General features: G+C 41.9%; 1 protein-coding gene across 1 annotated transcript in view; it reads right to left on the bottom strand.

Annotated features, from left to right (window-relative positions):
• Positions 1-10,477: 10,477 nt before the first annotated feature.
• LOC139372663 (protein FAM135B-like) overlaps positions 10,478-15,880 on the bottom strand; it is a 34,418-nt gene continuing 29,015 nt past the window's right edge. The window contains exons 13-19 of the mRNA XM_071112444.1: positions 15,646-15,812; positions 15,302-15,393; positions 15,005-15,102; positions 12,148-12,299; positions 11,702-11,812; positions 11,111-11,224; positions 10,478-10,946 (exon numbers count right to left, since the gene is read on the bottom strand). Of these exons, the coding sequence (XP_070968545.1) occupies positions 10,741-10,946; positions 11,111-11,224; positions 11,702-11,812; positions 12,148-12,299; positions 15,005-15,102; positions 15,302-15,393; positions 15,646-15,812 (940 nt within the window). The 3' untranslated portion in view covers positions 10,478-10,740. The remainder of the gene's footprint in view (positions 10,947-11,110; positions 11,225-11,701; positions 11,813-12,147; positions 12,300-15,004; positions 15,103-15,301; positions 15,394-15,645; positions 15,813-15,880) is intronic.

Genomic DNA, 15,880 nt, shown 5'->3' on the forward strand with positions numbered 1-15,880 from the left:
ATAGAGGGCCATTTGGGACACAGACATATTGTGACTATGGCTGAGTTCGTATTGGATAGTAGGCAGGACATCACTAACAATGCAGAGAGCAGTAAAAACTGACTGGCATCACTGTGGTCACAGTCGCTGTGGTGACTGTGGTCCTGTTGTTCTACTGTCCCTGTCATTACAGTATTGGCATTAACTGCAATGATAATGTCATGTGGTTACTGTGCTGAGTAGGCATATGTCTTTTACCGAGCCATTCACAGTAATAGACAATGCTTTACTTGACTCACACAGCAATGAATGAATGACTACTTATCAGTAAGAAAAGTGGAAGAGCCAGATGCAGGTGTGTGTAGTAGGGACGTCTTTGGCCAAGCTGTCAGTTTTAGGATGGAACTTTTTCGGTGTGAGATATTAAGGTCACTTTTGGAGGTCTGATTCCAATCTCCTTTTGACCCCACACCACTCCCCACCCACCTGTCTCCTGCTATCTTTGTCTGCAGGTGTAGGATCTTCATTTTATTCCTATTTTGTTCATGAGAATTCTCAGATTAACTTTGTAATTTACATATATTCACTGAAAATTCACACTAACACACATAAAAGTATTTCACTTTTCATGCAGCCTATTTTTGACCAGCTAATAGCCTAACTATCGCTCAAGCAACATTATGGACTAAACATTCAAATCCTGTTGCTGCAAGATTATTTTGCTGTGGCAATATAGGTCAAATTAAAATCCTACATATGTACAGTACATCTCTCTCTCTGTCTCTCTCTCTGTGTGTGTCTCTCTCTGTCTCTCCATCTGTCTCATTCTCTCTCTCCATCGTGTTCTCTTGCTCTCTCGCTCGCTCTCTCTCTCTCTCTTTCACAAAGTATACATCTCTCTATGGATGTTAGTGAGAACCTGTTGACCTCTGCAGCAACAGTAACAGGCAGAATGATCTAGATGTGTCCAAGTGCATTCTCCACGAATTGGTGGGTGTTGCCAATAATGTGCACGAAGCCAGGATGTTACTTATCTACATTACAGGGTCTTGGAGAAGCTGATAACCTTTCAAATGAAGGGGGACGGGAGCTGCTGTGGTCAAAACAAGAGCTCACTATTTGTCTGTAACATGCTCTGCGTGGCTCATAACTTATGGATCCCTTTTTGAGGGTCACGTTTGTTCTCCGTTGTTTCGACAGGAAGGATGGACTCACCCTGACAATGAATCACCAGTGAGGGTTCTACATGAAATGTCAAATACTTCTGGATCAATACTTTGGCCTGTACCTCTGTCTGTGAGTCTCCTCGCCTCCTCGTTAAGTATGCCTCTGACCTATAGATCCCTTCACAGCCTACAGACAAACATGCCCAGACTCCAAGAGGTATCCCTTTGAATTCCACCAGAATCCATGTGCATGATGACTAAAGATGACAAAGAAAAAATAGTCTGTGTTATCAGCAAAATATTATCATCCGCCTATGAATAAGGTGAGTGACTTGATATTCAATTTAATCATAACATGAAGTGCCACAATAAACTGAACCCAAAGTAATTTCAAGCTGCCTTTCACACTGCCTCACAACCTTCTAAACAACAAGAATAGAGGAGGGTAATGCCATCTTCTGGAGAGTCTGATTATAACAGATATTTCCATTACGGAAAATTGGATTGGTAAATGGAATGGGGTGGCTGTGTGTAGCCCACAGGAAGCTGCTGAGGGGAGGACGGCTCATAAAAATGGCTTGAATGGAGAGAATGGAATGGTATCAACCACATGGAAACCATAATTAATTTGTTACCGTTGCATTGATTCCGTTCCAGCCATTACTATGAGCCCTTCCTCCCCAATTAAGGTGCCACCAACCTCCTGTGGTGTAGGGCTACAGCGGTAGGCCTATGTCGTTGTGTCAGAAAAGGGTATGTGTTTGTGGTTAACCATATTGCTACCAGAGTTAAGGATGTTGGTGGGACTGAGAGAGCAGATTCTGGAGACGAAACCTGGAGAGAACAGAGACAGCATGAACTGTTCTAACATCTATGAAGACGCTCGTTAACTGGCATCTGAGTTCTGCGACAGCTTTATTTTGTGAAATGATCATGGCTTGGTTATGAGGGGGTCTGACTAAACCATGCTTAACTCTACAACAGTGTTGGCGAGTAGTTCCATTACATGTAAATTCAACTAGTAATAGAACTACATTTTTGGACTAGCATTGTAGTGTTTTCAGTACATAATTCGTTTTTTGCCATGTACTGGTGTAGCTAACTACCTGAACTGCCCATAACATTTTTGCACACAAAAAAAGTACTCAATTATTAGCACAATAACTACACCCTTATTTTTTTTTCTCCCTGACCACTGGGCTAACCCGACACACACAGTCTCTGGATGTCACAAAGAGCTCACTACCTTCCTGTAGGCATGTTTCTTAACTTGACATTTCAGATTCTGACGAGGTAGTTTTGATCAGTGTACTACTTTTTCAAAGTAACTTTAGTTAAACAAGCGGTAGCTGTACTGTATTTTAACATCTTCCAGTGTGAGTAATTGGTAGCTTGGTAAGCTATATTTTTAGATTAGGTTCCCCAACAACAGATACAGTATATCTGTTAATTTTGTGGTGGTGTGTAGGCCACACAAGGTCAGGTCACTCCTGATCCGTCTAGCCACTGTTTATTCTCATATGGTGGTGAACTGAACTCCACATGCTCCTAGTGAACGCTTGACTACCCCTGCAGGACATAACTTCAGCAGAGACCACACTATAGGTTCACAGTAGAGACCCGCACCATGTCACGACACACCACCTCTGTAACCGGGTAGAAACCAGTAAATCCACCATCTCTGTAACTGGGTAGAAACCAGTAGACCCACCAGCTCTGTAACCGGGTAGAAACCAGTAGACCCACCAGCTCTGTAACCGGGTAGAAACCAGTAGATCCACCATCTCTGTAACTGGGTAGAAACCAGTAGACCCACCAGCTCTGTAACCGGGTAGAAACCAGTAGACCCACCAGCTCTGTAACCGGGTAGAAACCAGTAGGCCCAACAGCTCTGTAACCGGGTAGAAACCAGTAGAACCATCAGCTCTGTAACTGGGTAGAAACCAGTAGACCCACCAGCTCTGTAACCGGGTAGAAACCAGTAGACCCACCAGCTCTGTAACCGGGTAGAAACCAGTAGACCCACCAGTTCTGTAACCGGGTAGAAACCAGTAGAACCATCAGCTCTGTAACTTGGTAGAACCCAGTAGACCCACCAGCTCTGTAACCAGGTAGAAACCAGTAGAACCATCAGCTCTGTAACTGGGTAGAAACCAGTAGACCCACCAGCTCTGTAACTGGGTAGAAACCAGTAGATCCACCACCTCTGTAATGGGTAGAAACCAGTAGATCCACCACCTCTGTAACCAGGTAGAAACCAGTAGACCCACCAGTTCTGTAACCGGGTAGACATCAGTAGAACCATCTGCTCTGTAACAAGTAGATGCAGAGATTATAATGCATCCACAGAAATATATTGTACTGTAGCCTAGAAAATACCTAGCCTGGTCCCAGATCTGTTTGTGCTTTTGACCATTGTCAATGCCATTGTCAAGCTAAACATTTGGCAAGACAATTCCATAAGGAGAGCAGAAACAGACTGGCAGCCAGGCTAGAAAATACCACCTAGGTTGTCCATCACAATGTCAATGGTTTGATAGATTTATATCATATTTAGAAAATAAACATTATATTCAGACATAATTGTTGATAGAAGTGGTGTGCTGGCTGGCACTACAACCCATCATGTTTTAATTCAATAAATCTCATTAAAAAAATGTTTTAATATGACAGATAATCATTTCCTTCTGCTTGTTTCCAGTGGATTTGACACATCTATCTATAGTACAGCCGATGTTTCTTCATATGATCTTTTTCATGATTCATATTCTGACACATACCACCTATAACCTCTGAACAGAGAGACCAATCTTTAATACAATGGGATGAAACTGAGAAATTGATTCCATTGTGTGTGGTCAGTAATTATGAAAGGGGTAGAGATAGAAAGAGAGATTTTCTCTGTGCAGTGGTGTAGAACATTGTCCCCCTGTACGGTGGTGACCTGTAGAGGCCTGCCCAGGTGGTCGGTACAGGACCAATCAGCAACAGCCTCACTGAGCAAGTGGAATGACTTTCATGCCCTCTGAGTCAAATCTATTAGACATGTTCAGCTCTCTGTAAGGCTACTTGCACTTCCCGACTTAGCAAACAGATGTTTGCCCTCGAAGGGAGAATAGTGGAATGTGTTGCACACTATGACTAGTTATCTGCAGTTGAATTTGTAAGTTTACATACACCTTAGCCGAATACATTTAAACTCAGTTTGTCACAATTCCTGACATTCAATCCTAGTAAAAAATACGCTCTTTTAGGTCAGTTAGGATCACCACTTTATTTTAAGAAGGTGAAATGTCAGAATAATAGTAAAGAGAATGATTTATTTCAGCTTTTATTTCTTTCATCACATTCCCAGTAGGTCAGAAGTTTACATACACTCAATTAGTATTTGGTAGCATTGCCTTTAAATTGTTTAACTTGGGTCAAACGTTTCAGGTTAGCCTTCCACAAGCTTCCCACAATATGTTGGCCCATTCCTCCTGACAGAGCTGGTGTAACTGAGTCAGATTCGTAGGCCTCCTTGCTCACACACACTTTCAGTTCTGCCCACAAATCTTCTATAGGATTGAGGTCAAGGCTTTGTGATGGCTATTCCAATACCTTGACTTTGTTGTCCTTAAGACATTTTGCCACAACTTTGGAAGTATGCTTGGGGTCATTGTTCAATTGGAAGACTAATTTGTGAGCAAGCTTTAAGTTTAACTGATGTCTTGAGATGTTGCTTCAATATATCCATGTAATTTCTTGTCCTCATGATGCCATCTATTTGTGAAGTGCACCAGTCCCTCCTGCAGCAAAGCACCCCCACAACCTGATGCTGCCACCCCCGTGCTTCACGGTTGGGATGGTGTTCTTTGGCTTGCAAGCCTCACCCTTTTTCCTCCAAACATAATAGGTCATTATGGCCAAACAGTTCAATTTTTGTTTCATCAGACCAGAGAACATTTCTCCAAAAAGTACGATCTTTGTCCCCATGTGCAGTTGCAAACCGTAGTCTGGCTTTTTTATGGCGGTTTTGGAGCCGTGGCTTCTTCCTTGCTGAGCGGCCTTTCAGGTTATGTCGATATTGGACTCGTTTTACTGTGGATAGAGATACTTTGTACCTGTTTCCTCCAGCATTTTCACAATGTCCTTTGCTGTTATTCTGAGAATGATTTGCACTTCTCTCACCAAAGTACGTTCATCTCTAGGAGACAGAACATGTCTCCTTCCTGAGTGGTATGACGGCTGTGTGGTCCCATGGTGTTTATACTTGCATACTATTGTTTGTAGAGATGAACGTGGTACCTTCAGACATTTGGAAATTGCTCCCAAGGATGAACCAGACTTGTGGAGGTCTACCATTTTCTGAGGTCTTGACTGATTTCTTTTGATTTTCCCATCATGTCAAGCAAAGAGGCACTGAGTTTGAAGGTAGGTCTTGAAATACATCCACAGGTACACCTCCAATTGACTCAAATTATGTAAATTAGCCTATGAGAAGCTTCTAAAGCCATGCCATCATTTTCTGGAGTTTTCCAAGCTGTTAGTGTATGTGAACTTCAGACCCACTGGACTTGTGATACAGTGAATTAGAAGTGAAATAATCTGTCTGTAAAGAACTGTTGGAAAAATGACTTGTGTCATGCACAAAGTAGATGTCCTAACCGACTTGCCAAAACTATAGTCTGTTAACACGAAATTTGTGGTGTGATTGAAAAATGTGGTTTAATAACTCCAACCTAAGTGCATGTAAACTTCTGACTTCAACTGTATGTTAAAGTATTGAAACTTGTGTTATATTGTACTGTACTGCGCAACATAATATTAGAAAGATGAGTGAGATCATAGTTTTTTATGTATTGGTAAGGTTAGTAAATATCATACAGAAAATGCATGGTTTTCAGAGGGTTCAGTTAAGGAGTATTTTGTGGGATACAGTCCTATTAAACTGCACAACCATATGGTACTAGCCTTTTTTTAGGGGGTAGATCAGCTATAATATTGAAGGTAGATTGTGGCTACCATCAATGTAATTGTCTGCATAATTTCCAATCCTCCATGTCTTTTTGTAAATATATATATCAAATATATAGATTTTCCTTTATTATTTTCCCCTAACCCTGAAACCCTCCCCTAATTGGAGTAAACTAATGAACGACAACACTTAGGCTTCTACTTCCAACTTATACAGTACATACAGTACTATATTTGTTTTACAGACACAGTATATTTTACAATAGTTATCTTTTTGTTGGTTTTTAGTCCCATCCTTCATCGTTTATGCTATAAGGCTTTGTTCTCTGATGGTTAAAGTCACCTGTACTAAGCTTAATACAGACATATTGCATTTACAATGAATTTCTTTAGCTGAGAACAAAGAAGGCAAGCTCCACAATTGCATAAAGAAACATACTTGTTTTTTTATAATATAATGTTGATATTGTTTATCATAATGTTCTGAAATATATGTATATTTTTTACATGGGCACAAGCTACTAAGGAACACATACAGTAAGCAAACTTAGAAAAATATTAGATTAGTATTATTGGCACAGATTAAGTTCTATTATATTGTTAGCAAAAAGAAAATACTTGATTAAATAAATAAATACAATGTCACTCACAAGTCAAATGTTTTTATGGAACATTCACACCAAACAGCTGGAAATGGGTCATAATCCTCAGCAGACAGACGATGATAATAAATAAAACCACTACACAAACATGTCACAAAGCTGCCATGGAGCATTTTATGCAAAAGCACACATAGAGGACACACGCGCGTACACACACACACACACACACACACACTACAGGAAGCTGCTGAGAGGAGGACGACAAATAATTTTTGCTGGAATGGAGTGAACGGAATGGTGCTCGATACCATACCATGTATGCCATTCCAGCCGTTACTATGAGCCCGTCCTCCCCAATTAAAGTGCCACCAACCTCCTGTGACACACACACACACACACACACACACAGTGTAACAAAGGACGATCCACTCTCCCAATGACAAATAATAATCAAATAAAAATATAAAAAGTTCAGTCAACATATCAGGGGTTGCTTTGCTGACAGAGGTAAGTCATGTCTTCTGTAGGAGTGAACAAGAAGAAAGAAAAATACTAATGTTTTAAATCATTTGAAATGGGAAGTGTTTCTCTTCATAACAGCACCAGAACAGCAGCCCTCTCTGACTGAGTGAAGCAGGCAAGTTTTTTCCCATCAGAACGTTTTGCTAAACCAAAGAAACATAAGGCATAAAGTCCATGTAGGCCTACCACTACTGTATTATGTACCTTCAGGGAAAACACAGAAGCTCACAAAAAACTATTATGACATGTCAATGAATTAAACCACACAACCTGTAAAGCATGAATATTAAAATCCCAATCCACACCTGCCCTTGGAGAGCATGAAAACTCAAATCCTTACTTCACGAAATATGTGGCCCTTTGGACAAACAGATTGTGGCCCTTTGGACAAACAGATCATGGCCCTTTGGACAAACAGATCATGGCCCTTTGTACAAACAGATCTTGGCCCTTTGGACAAACAGATCATGGCCCTTTGGACAAACAGATCATGGCCCTTTGGACAAACAGATCATGGCCCTTTGGACAAACAGATCATGGCCCTTTGTACAAACAGATCTTGGCCCTTTGGACAAACAGATCATGGCCCTTTGGACAAACAGATCATGGCCCTTTGGACAAACAGATCATGGCCCTTTGGACAAACAGATCATGGCCCTTTGGACAAACAGATCATGGCCCTTTGGACAAACAGATCATGGCCCTTTGGACAAACAGATCGTGGCCCTTTGGACAATCAGATCGTGGCCCTTTGGACAAACAGATCGTGGCCCTTTGGACAAACAGATCGTGGCCCTTTGGACAAACAGATCGTGGCCCTTTGGACAAACAGATCGTGGCCCTTTGGGGGTAAAAGCAAACAGGCAAGAGGGATGTCAGAAGGAAATTATGCATGAAGCCTGCTAGCTCTACCGGACTGCTGACACAGCTTCTGTAGAGGTTTCACAACCAGCCATTCCCTCATTGTCCTGACGGGAACAACCCAGCCCCCTTTCTATTGCTGTGTGTGTGTGTGTGTGTGTGTGTGTGTGTGTGTGTGTGTGTGTGTGTGTGTGTGTGTGTGTGTGTGTGTGTGTGTGTGTGTGTGTGTGTGTGTGTGTGTGTGTGTGTGTGTGTGTGTGTGTGTGTGTGTGCGTGTGCGTACATCTTAACGGAGGCCATTTAATTAAAGTCAATCCCAGTGACACTCTGCTTACCAGTCAGCACTGCAGCAAACAGAGCAGCCACAGGAGACGACTTGGAGATGTCACCTTTTGCACTGCAAGGACACTAGGAAAGGGCTTAATGACAGTGACAGCAGAGCACCAGGAGATGGGACATTACAATAGGAGACGAGTAAGGTCAAGCTTTGTCGCTTGCCGCTAGCTGCATGGACACATCTTTGAAAGCTGACCGGCGAGCGGAGAACGGAGTATGTACAATATCAATTGAAACAGCCATACACGAAGGACAATGTTGGAGTGCAAGGACTTCGTCAAGCAAGTGTATCTGTAGGTCTACTTGCTGTAAACGTCCAGCATAAAGTGTACTTGTCAGTCAAACCAGTGCAAAGAATAACTACAGGTCTGTGTCGGTACATGACCTCCATAGACGCACCTTCAGTCACCTCCATGTGATACCATGACAACATCTCTGTAAATCTGAAAATGTAAACATTAATTTAAAATCTCGATGGACAGAAGCATAGTACCTACTAGTAAGTGCCCATAGTAGAGACTGTTCTGGGATGCAGGGTGACACCCTCCTTATTATACTGTTCCTGGCACAGACAAGGTAGCGACATTAAAGGTTCAATGCATACAAAATCTAACTCTAAAAGCAGCGCACGTACAGTATGAGAAATCACAGAGAGATCTATAGGTCATTTCCAAGGGATAGGAGCCATAGTGATTCATACTTCATGATTCTGTATTTCAAATATATTTAAAATATTAATCAACCAAGATAAATTACACAATGGACTCAGTCGCAGTAATACTCATATCTCAGTATAGTAATATACATATCTCAGTATAGTAATACTCATATCTCAGTATAGTAATACTCATATCTCATTATAGTAATACTCATATCAGTATAGAAATACTCATATCTTAGTAGTAGTAGTAGTAATACTCATATCTCAATAGGATCACTACAGTCGGTAGAAGGTACATAGTAGCTTATGAAGGACGTTGGGATATACCTTATTTTAAAGAACACAAAGGCATTACAAGGTTGATAAGCCTTCAACTCAACTCAGCAGTTTGATGGACACACATAAATGCTTTCAACAAACATACACTTTTTTAGATATGTAATATACTGTATATAAACGTATACAAGAAATATATAGACCACCTTTTTCTGGCATTGTATGTATAGAAGGTTCACCTCTTGATTTGGCCTTCATGTTATGTGTTGAAATTGTATGATATAAAATCCACAACACAATGGTCATAGTCTGACAAACGTATGGATATGGTATAATTTAAAATACATAATTTAAAATGATATATAAATAATTTTCGTAAAAAGAAACGTTTGTACAATATAACATCACCACAGTTCTATGTGGAGTTTGATACGTGTATTATAACAATTACAATTACAGAGTTAAATTCCAAACAACTATCTCCTTCGTTTTTTAAACAAATGCTCCTTCGTCCAGTGATTCGTAGATCCTTCGTCCAGTGATTCATTCAGACTAGCCACTTCAGGTCAGGATACAATACCAAAATGAAATGTTCTTGATTTGGTAGCGCTTTGGGATGAACATTAGTTGTACATTATACTGACTACACTTTGGGATGAAGGGGTAAGGGATGAAGGTGTTCATAAGGCCTATACAACACCAGTATGAGCCACACGGTGCGCCACGTCAGTTGTTTCACTTGACATACGGCTGTTAATATGGATGGGATGTATAGAGCTTATGACCACCTCTTTGACAACAGGGGTAACATAGGTATACATACTTTAAATATACACTGTACATAGTCATGGTGCAACCCCCTTTCTCTCACCAAATCCTCCTATCCTGTTAACCACAACAAAGAGGTCTTCATATACACCTAGAGCCTCTCTGAGCCAGTTTCTCTATAGCTACAGCTCAATTTGAAGTAGTGGTTCTACTTTTTTAAATATTTGAGCCTCTATTTAAAGGGATACTTCAGGATTTTGTCAATTAAGCATTTTATTTACTTCCCCAGAGTCAGATGAACTAGTGGATACCATTTTTATGTCAATGCATCCAGTATGAAGGAAGTCAGAGGTAGTTTCGCGAGCCAATGCTAAGTCTGCTGTATCAACTAGCAGGCTAGCAGTTTCCATATACTTCCAGTCATTGCCCTAACGCTAGTTTGCAATTGCGCTCCTGCTAGTTAGCAACTTCCTTCAAACTGCACACAGAGACCTAAAAATGGAATCCACAAATTCATCTAACTCTGGGGAAATAGCTAAAGGGCTTCATTGTCGAAAATCCTGACGTATCCCTTTAAAGTAGTTTGAAGTACTATTTGAAGTAGTTTTAAGTTCTATTTGAAGTAGTTGAGCCCTGCGACCAGGAAGAACTTCTCCAAGAAGAGTTCAGAGTCGAGCACAGCGATGTGAGCGGCTCGGCCAATCAGAGTGTTGGCGGTGTTGGGCAGGGCGTGGAACACATTCTGGCGAATCAGACAACAGTCCTTAGCCCCCACCAACGGCTGGAGTAGGTTGTTGATCATCTCTGTGTACACTGGACCTTGAATATGGAGACAGAAACACGCATGTCAACAGAGACAAAGGTACAGTACGTGATGACGATTGTTTACCATGCAAACCATGATTCTTAGATGTATTTGGTGGAGAATGCAGGCATCTGGTCTTTTTAATAGGAACATTGGAGCTGCAGTGAGTGGTGCTAACCTGTGGTCCTGTCTTTGAGTGCAGTCCTGCACATCTCTATCCTTGCAGAGTGGAAGGGAACATATCGGTCCTGAGGCGATGCCACCAACACCACATTCTTGAAGAACTGGAGCCCTGAGAAACCAGACAAACAGAGGGTGTAGACAGAGAGACAGAAATAGAGAGACAGAAAGTGTTTGTGGGTTACATTTCTATATTACTTGGTGCCATCATCATTGTTTGACAGCCCTCGACTGATGAAGCTGTGTTATTTCTCGTGTCTCCTGTCACTGTGCTCTTAAAAGAGTGCACTACTGGGTTTCAAATGACAGGGTTTGGATCATTTTGTCAGCCCGGCACAGCTCGAAGAAAAAAAGTGTTTTTCTGGCTTATGTACTTGGAGTCTTTGACAAACGGATGCTTTGTTCATCTCACACAGTGGGGGTGCTTCCCAGAACAGAGCTAGCTAGCTAGTGGAGTCTGTGTGTTAGCCAAATGACATATGGAAAGGAAAAGAGAAAAAAAAAAGACAAGATGAACAACATTTTAATGAATATTTGAGCTCATTGTGCTCTTACAGTGTAGTTCCTCCTACATTATAGCAGTACCTACCTGGTTTCTGACTGAGAAGATAGAGGAAGGTTTTCCGAGGATCGGTGTGATCTCTGCAGGTGAGCTGCAGCAACGATCCAGATTTCTTCAGCTTCTGCATCAGCCAAAGACCTAAAACAACCACAGACGTCAGCCACAGACCTGTAACAACCACAGACATCACCTAGAGATCTAAAACAACCACAGACAACCAGAGACCTGATTCAACCATCTGAATAAAAGACACACACATCCCCCATTGAAGACAACCCTGGGATGATCTCAGGGCAGAGCTAAATACAGTACAATTAATACAGACTGGTAGGAAGCTGCTGAGGAGACAAAACCAGAATCAGAAACAGTTTCTATTCTCCATGCTAAGTCAACGATGCCCTATGTTTTGCAAGGATTACAAAGGCCTAAGTAAGTAGGTAAGTATGCTGACCCGACCTCCCTCCCTACCTCACCTGTGCTGACCAGCGTGCTGTTGTTGTACAGCGTTCCCAGGTGTGGTCCGGACAGAGACAGGAAGGTGTGCAGCTTGACCAGGTAGCAGCGGAACCGAGGCCTTGTCAGCACCGACCGGATAATCACGTTCCCCAAAGAGTGACCGATGAAACTGAGGGTCGGAAAAAGGAGACAAACAGAACCGACAAACAGAACAGAAACAAAACAGACAAACAGAACAGATCAATACATTACTCTGCTGCTGCCCAGGTCTCGTTAGACCTAAAGAATGATCAAATGAAAAGACTGCCAAGACTGACTGCACAGTTTCTTATTATAGAATAGAAACTATGCACAGCAAGAAGTGCCTCCAATTCCTTGGCCCCCTGGTATTTACTCTATCAGTATAAAGTGTTCAGGACGAGGGTAGCTCATCCCAATCTAGCCCCTTGAGTTTTGTCAAGAAAATAGATCTTTATGTTTTTAACTCCATAGAGATGATTAATGTCCAAATAAGCGTCCTCCAAAGCAAGGTGACGTCTTGACGTCTTAATGGCTAAGATAGTAATTAGCTGCTTTACCCCAGTAGTCCATGGGGCGTTAGATTTCCTTAGATGTTAAGTTCTCATTTGCTAATTACAGTAGTATCACCGTCATCAGTACCGACAGTACTGGGCAGCATCCCTTAACACCAGCTACAAACCACCTCATCTGTTTCCTCGAACACTAAATATAGTAGAGGCGATGAGGAGAGAGACAGCTGCTACTGTGGCACTCCATGTCTTTAGTCACATTTCTCCAGAGTATAAACAATGTTGAAAAGAATGCACACTTAAATAGCACACACAGAAACTCAGATAGGAAAATTGGCATATTTAGGGCAATTATTGTACATGATGAATCACTGTACTTGATTTGGATCCATTAGTGTTCTGCTGCGGAGAGAAATATGTTTCAGTTCTTCACATCAAAGACAATGCTAAGTGGTTGAAAGTGCATGGGAATATCCTTCATTACTGGGTTATTAAAACCTTCTCTAACTCAGATGGGGCTGGTGGGAGGAGCTATAGGAGGACGGGCTCATTGTAATGGCTGGAATGGAAGAGATGGAACGATATGAAATACATTAAACACATGGAAACCGGTTGACCCCGTTCCATTTCTTCCATTGCAGCCATTACAATGAGCCCATACTCCTATTGCTCCTCCCACCAGCCTCCTCTGCTCTAACTGGCAATCAGTTTGATAGGGTTGAGGATTGAACTGAGATAAGGGGGTTTTCTCATTTGGGCAAAAGTCCGTCCTCTGTCCTCTCCTCCGTGCCCCGGAAACCGATAAGTGGTCGAGGAGTGTGTCAATTCATTAGTAGGCAAACGAAAGTGTCCTCCACTTCTCGATAGCCACCTTTCATCGAGGATACTCATGTGTATCCTAAGGTGGAAGAGCTTTTAAATCTGCCACAACCCCTTTGAATCAGCTTTCATGTCAGAGGACAAAGAAACATGCACATGTTTAAAAACAACTCATTTTTTCATCTATAACATGTCTTGCACAACTAACTTCATTTGTTTTGATCACTTTACACATTTATTTGGGGATCCACCCCTGTAAACATCATTTGCCTAATGACGGCCGTCTCATTTCATCCACGTTCACTTTCCTCGCAGACTCTCCTTTGACCTATTTCAAAAGGAGGCGAGAGAAGACGGAGGAGAGAGGACGCATACTCCCAGTGTCCTTTCTCCTCGTCTCCTTCTCAAAACTAATTGGAGGAGTAGGAACCTCTGCCTTTCTCATACAATGGGTTTTAAGAAGGTGACGAGGAGAGAGGACGTGAGGAGGATGCAATCCCCAGTGAATATCATAATGTATTCATATCCTGCCATCTAGTGGCTATTGGGCTGTTTTGTTTCTCCATTGCCTCCTATTACTGTACCTGTGTCTTTATGTTATGTGGTAGTTAGAATACTGACATTCATGTTGTGTGGTAGTTAGAAATTACCTTAATGTTGTGTGAGGGTTAGGACACAGACCTTATTGTTGTGTGGTAGTTGGAACTGCATTAATTGTTGTGTGGTAGTTAAGGCAAATGGCCCAGTTGTATAAAACACCTTAAGTTAATTTCCCCCTCATCTCTTTCCTTAGTTTCCTTAACTTTAAGTCAGTTGCACAAAACATTTTAATGTGAATTCCCCCATGAAATTCGGTGAATAAGTTAAGGGTGCCCGTGAGGTCCCTAAACAGCTTCATTCAGTATGGTTATTAATGCAAACAGAATTTGTGGAGGTGGATGTTGCTTTCATCTGCCCTTGTTACAAAAGGAAAGCATCAACCAGCTAGTACTTAGCTAAACAACAGAAGATGCACAATCCATGGCTATAAAGGGATACATTGTTGTACAACTGAATGCATTCAACTAAACCCCTCTGGATCAGAGAGGTGCAGGGGGCTGCCATAACAGACATCCACAGCACCCCGGGAACAGTGGGTTAACTGCCTTGCTCAGGGGCAGAACGACAGATTTTGACCTATTCAGCTCAGGAATTCGATCCAGCAACCTTTCGGTTACTGGTCCAACACTCTAACCACTAGGCCACTTGCCACTGGCAGTTAGCTGGCAGTTAGCTGGCAGTTAGCTGGCTACTCTGTAATATAGCTTGAAGTGCTCGAAAGTAATAAAAAAACAAGTTGAGAAAAAATGTACAACAAGAAACGTTGTTTATTATCTTCTGAAGCAATATGGTTATCCTGTCTTGATTGTAGAAGTTCTATTTTACTATCTCACAAAATAAATGTGTCATAGTTAGAACTGACCTTAAGGTTGTGTGGTGGTTAGGAGACTTGACCTTAATGTTGTGTAGTGGTTAGGATACTGACCTTATCCGTCCGACGGTGAGGTTGTACAGCTGAATGTGCTGGATGATCTCGTCTATTAGCCTGTCCGTCATGGTGTCAAAATCTGCAAACGTGTCAGTCTGCAGCCAAGTGAGAGGAAAACAACCAACATATTTGTACATTTATTTAACCAGGAAATCCTATAGAGATTCAAATACCTCTTTAACAAGGGTGCTCTGGTATAAGTAGCTAAAATTTAAAGCATGTTCACAGGATTATCGATTTACAAAAATCTATGTTTATTGTATTAATGTGCAGACAGAATATTCTGTATTTTACCTGGTTCCTCTCAGACATGAGGAAGTCCAGCCTGGACCCTGGTAAACCCAGCTCTATGAAGGTCTTCACCAGGCGAAGGTCTGCACTGTTCCCTAGGAGGACACAATAAAACAATGCACCTTCAAACTGCTGGCCCCTGATCTGTATGTAAGCATAGAGGGGGGGCCCAAATGATATTCTGGACTGTTCAGTTGTTTTGAGTAAAGTTGCATTGTCCTAGCATTGGACAACATTGTATGCTGTTTTACCATCCAGGCCATGGACATATACAATCAGGTGGATCAGGTGATTGGTTGATATGGTTGATTTAATTGATTGCTTGATTGATTGATTGATTGTCTCACCATCAAGGCCGTGGACACAGACAACCAGGTGTATGCCATCCTCAAACTCCTCATCCTCCTCCTCAGGGGGGAAATAGGGCAGGTCGGAGGCCAGGTGAGGGAGGTCACTGTACAGGGTTGCCTGGAACACCAGGTCTTTCACCAGATCCTCTTTGGACCTGTAGAAACTGGAAAACAGTGTGGGCAGAGGGGACAAGTGATGGTCAGAGGTGGAATCATTGTTGGAAATAACAAC

Source organism: Oncorhynchus clarkii, chromosome 18 (assembly GCF_045791955.1).
Source record: "Oncorhynchus clarkii lewisi isolate Uvic-CL-2024 chromosome 18, UVic_Ocla_1.0, whole genome shotgun sequence".
Taxonomy (NCBI): domain Eukaryota; kingdom Metazoa; phylum Chordata; class Actinopteri; order Salmoniformes; family Salmonidae; genus Oncorhynchus; species Oncorhynchus clarkii.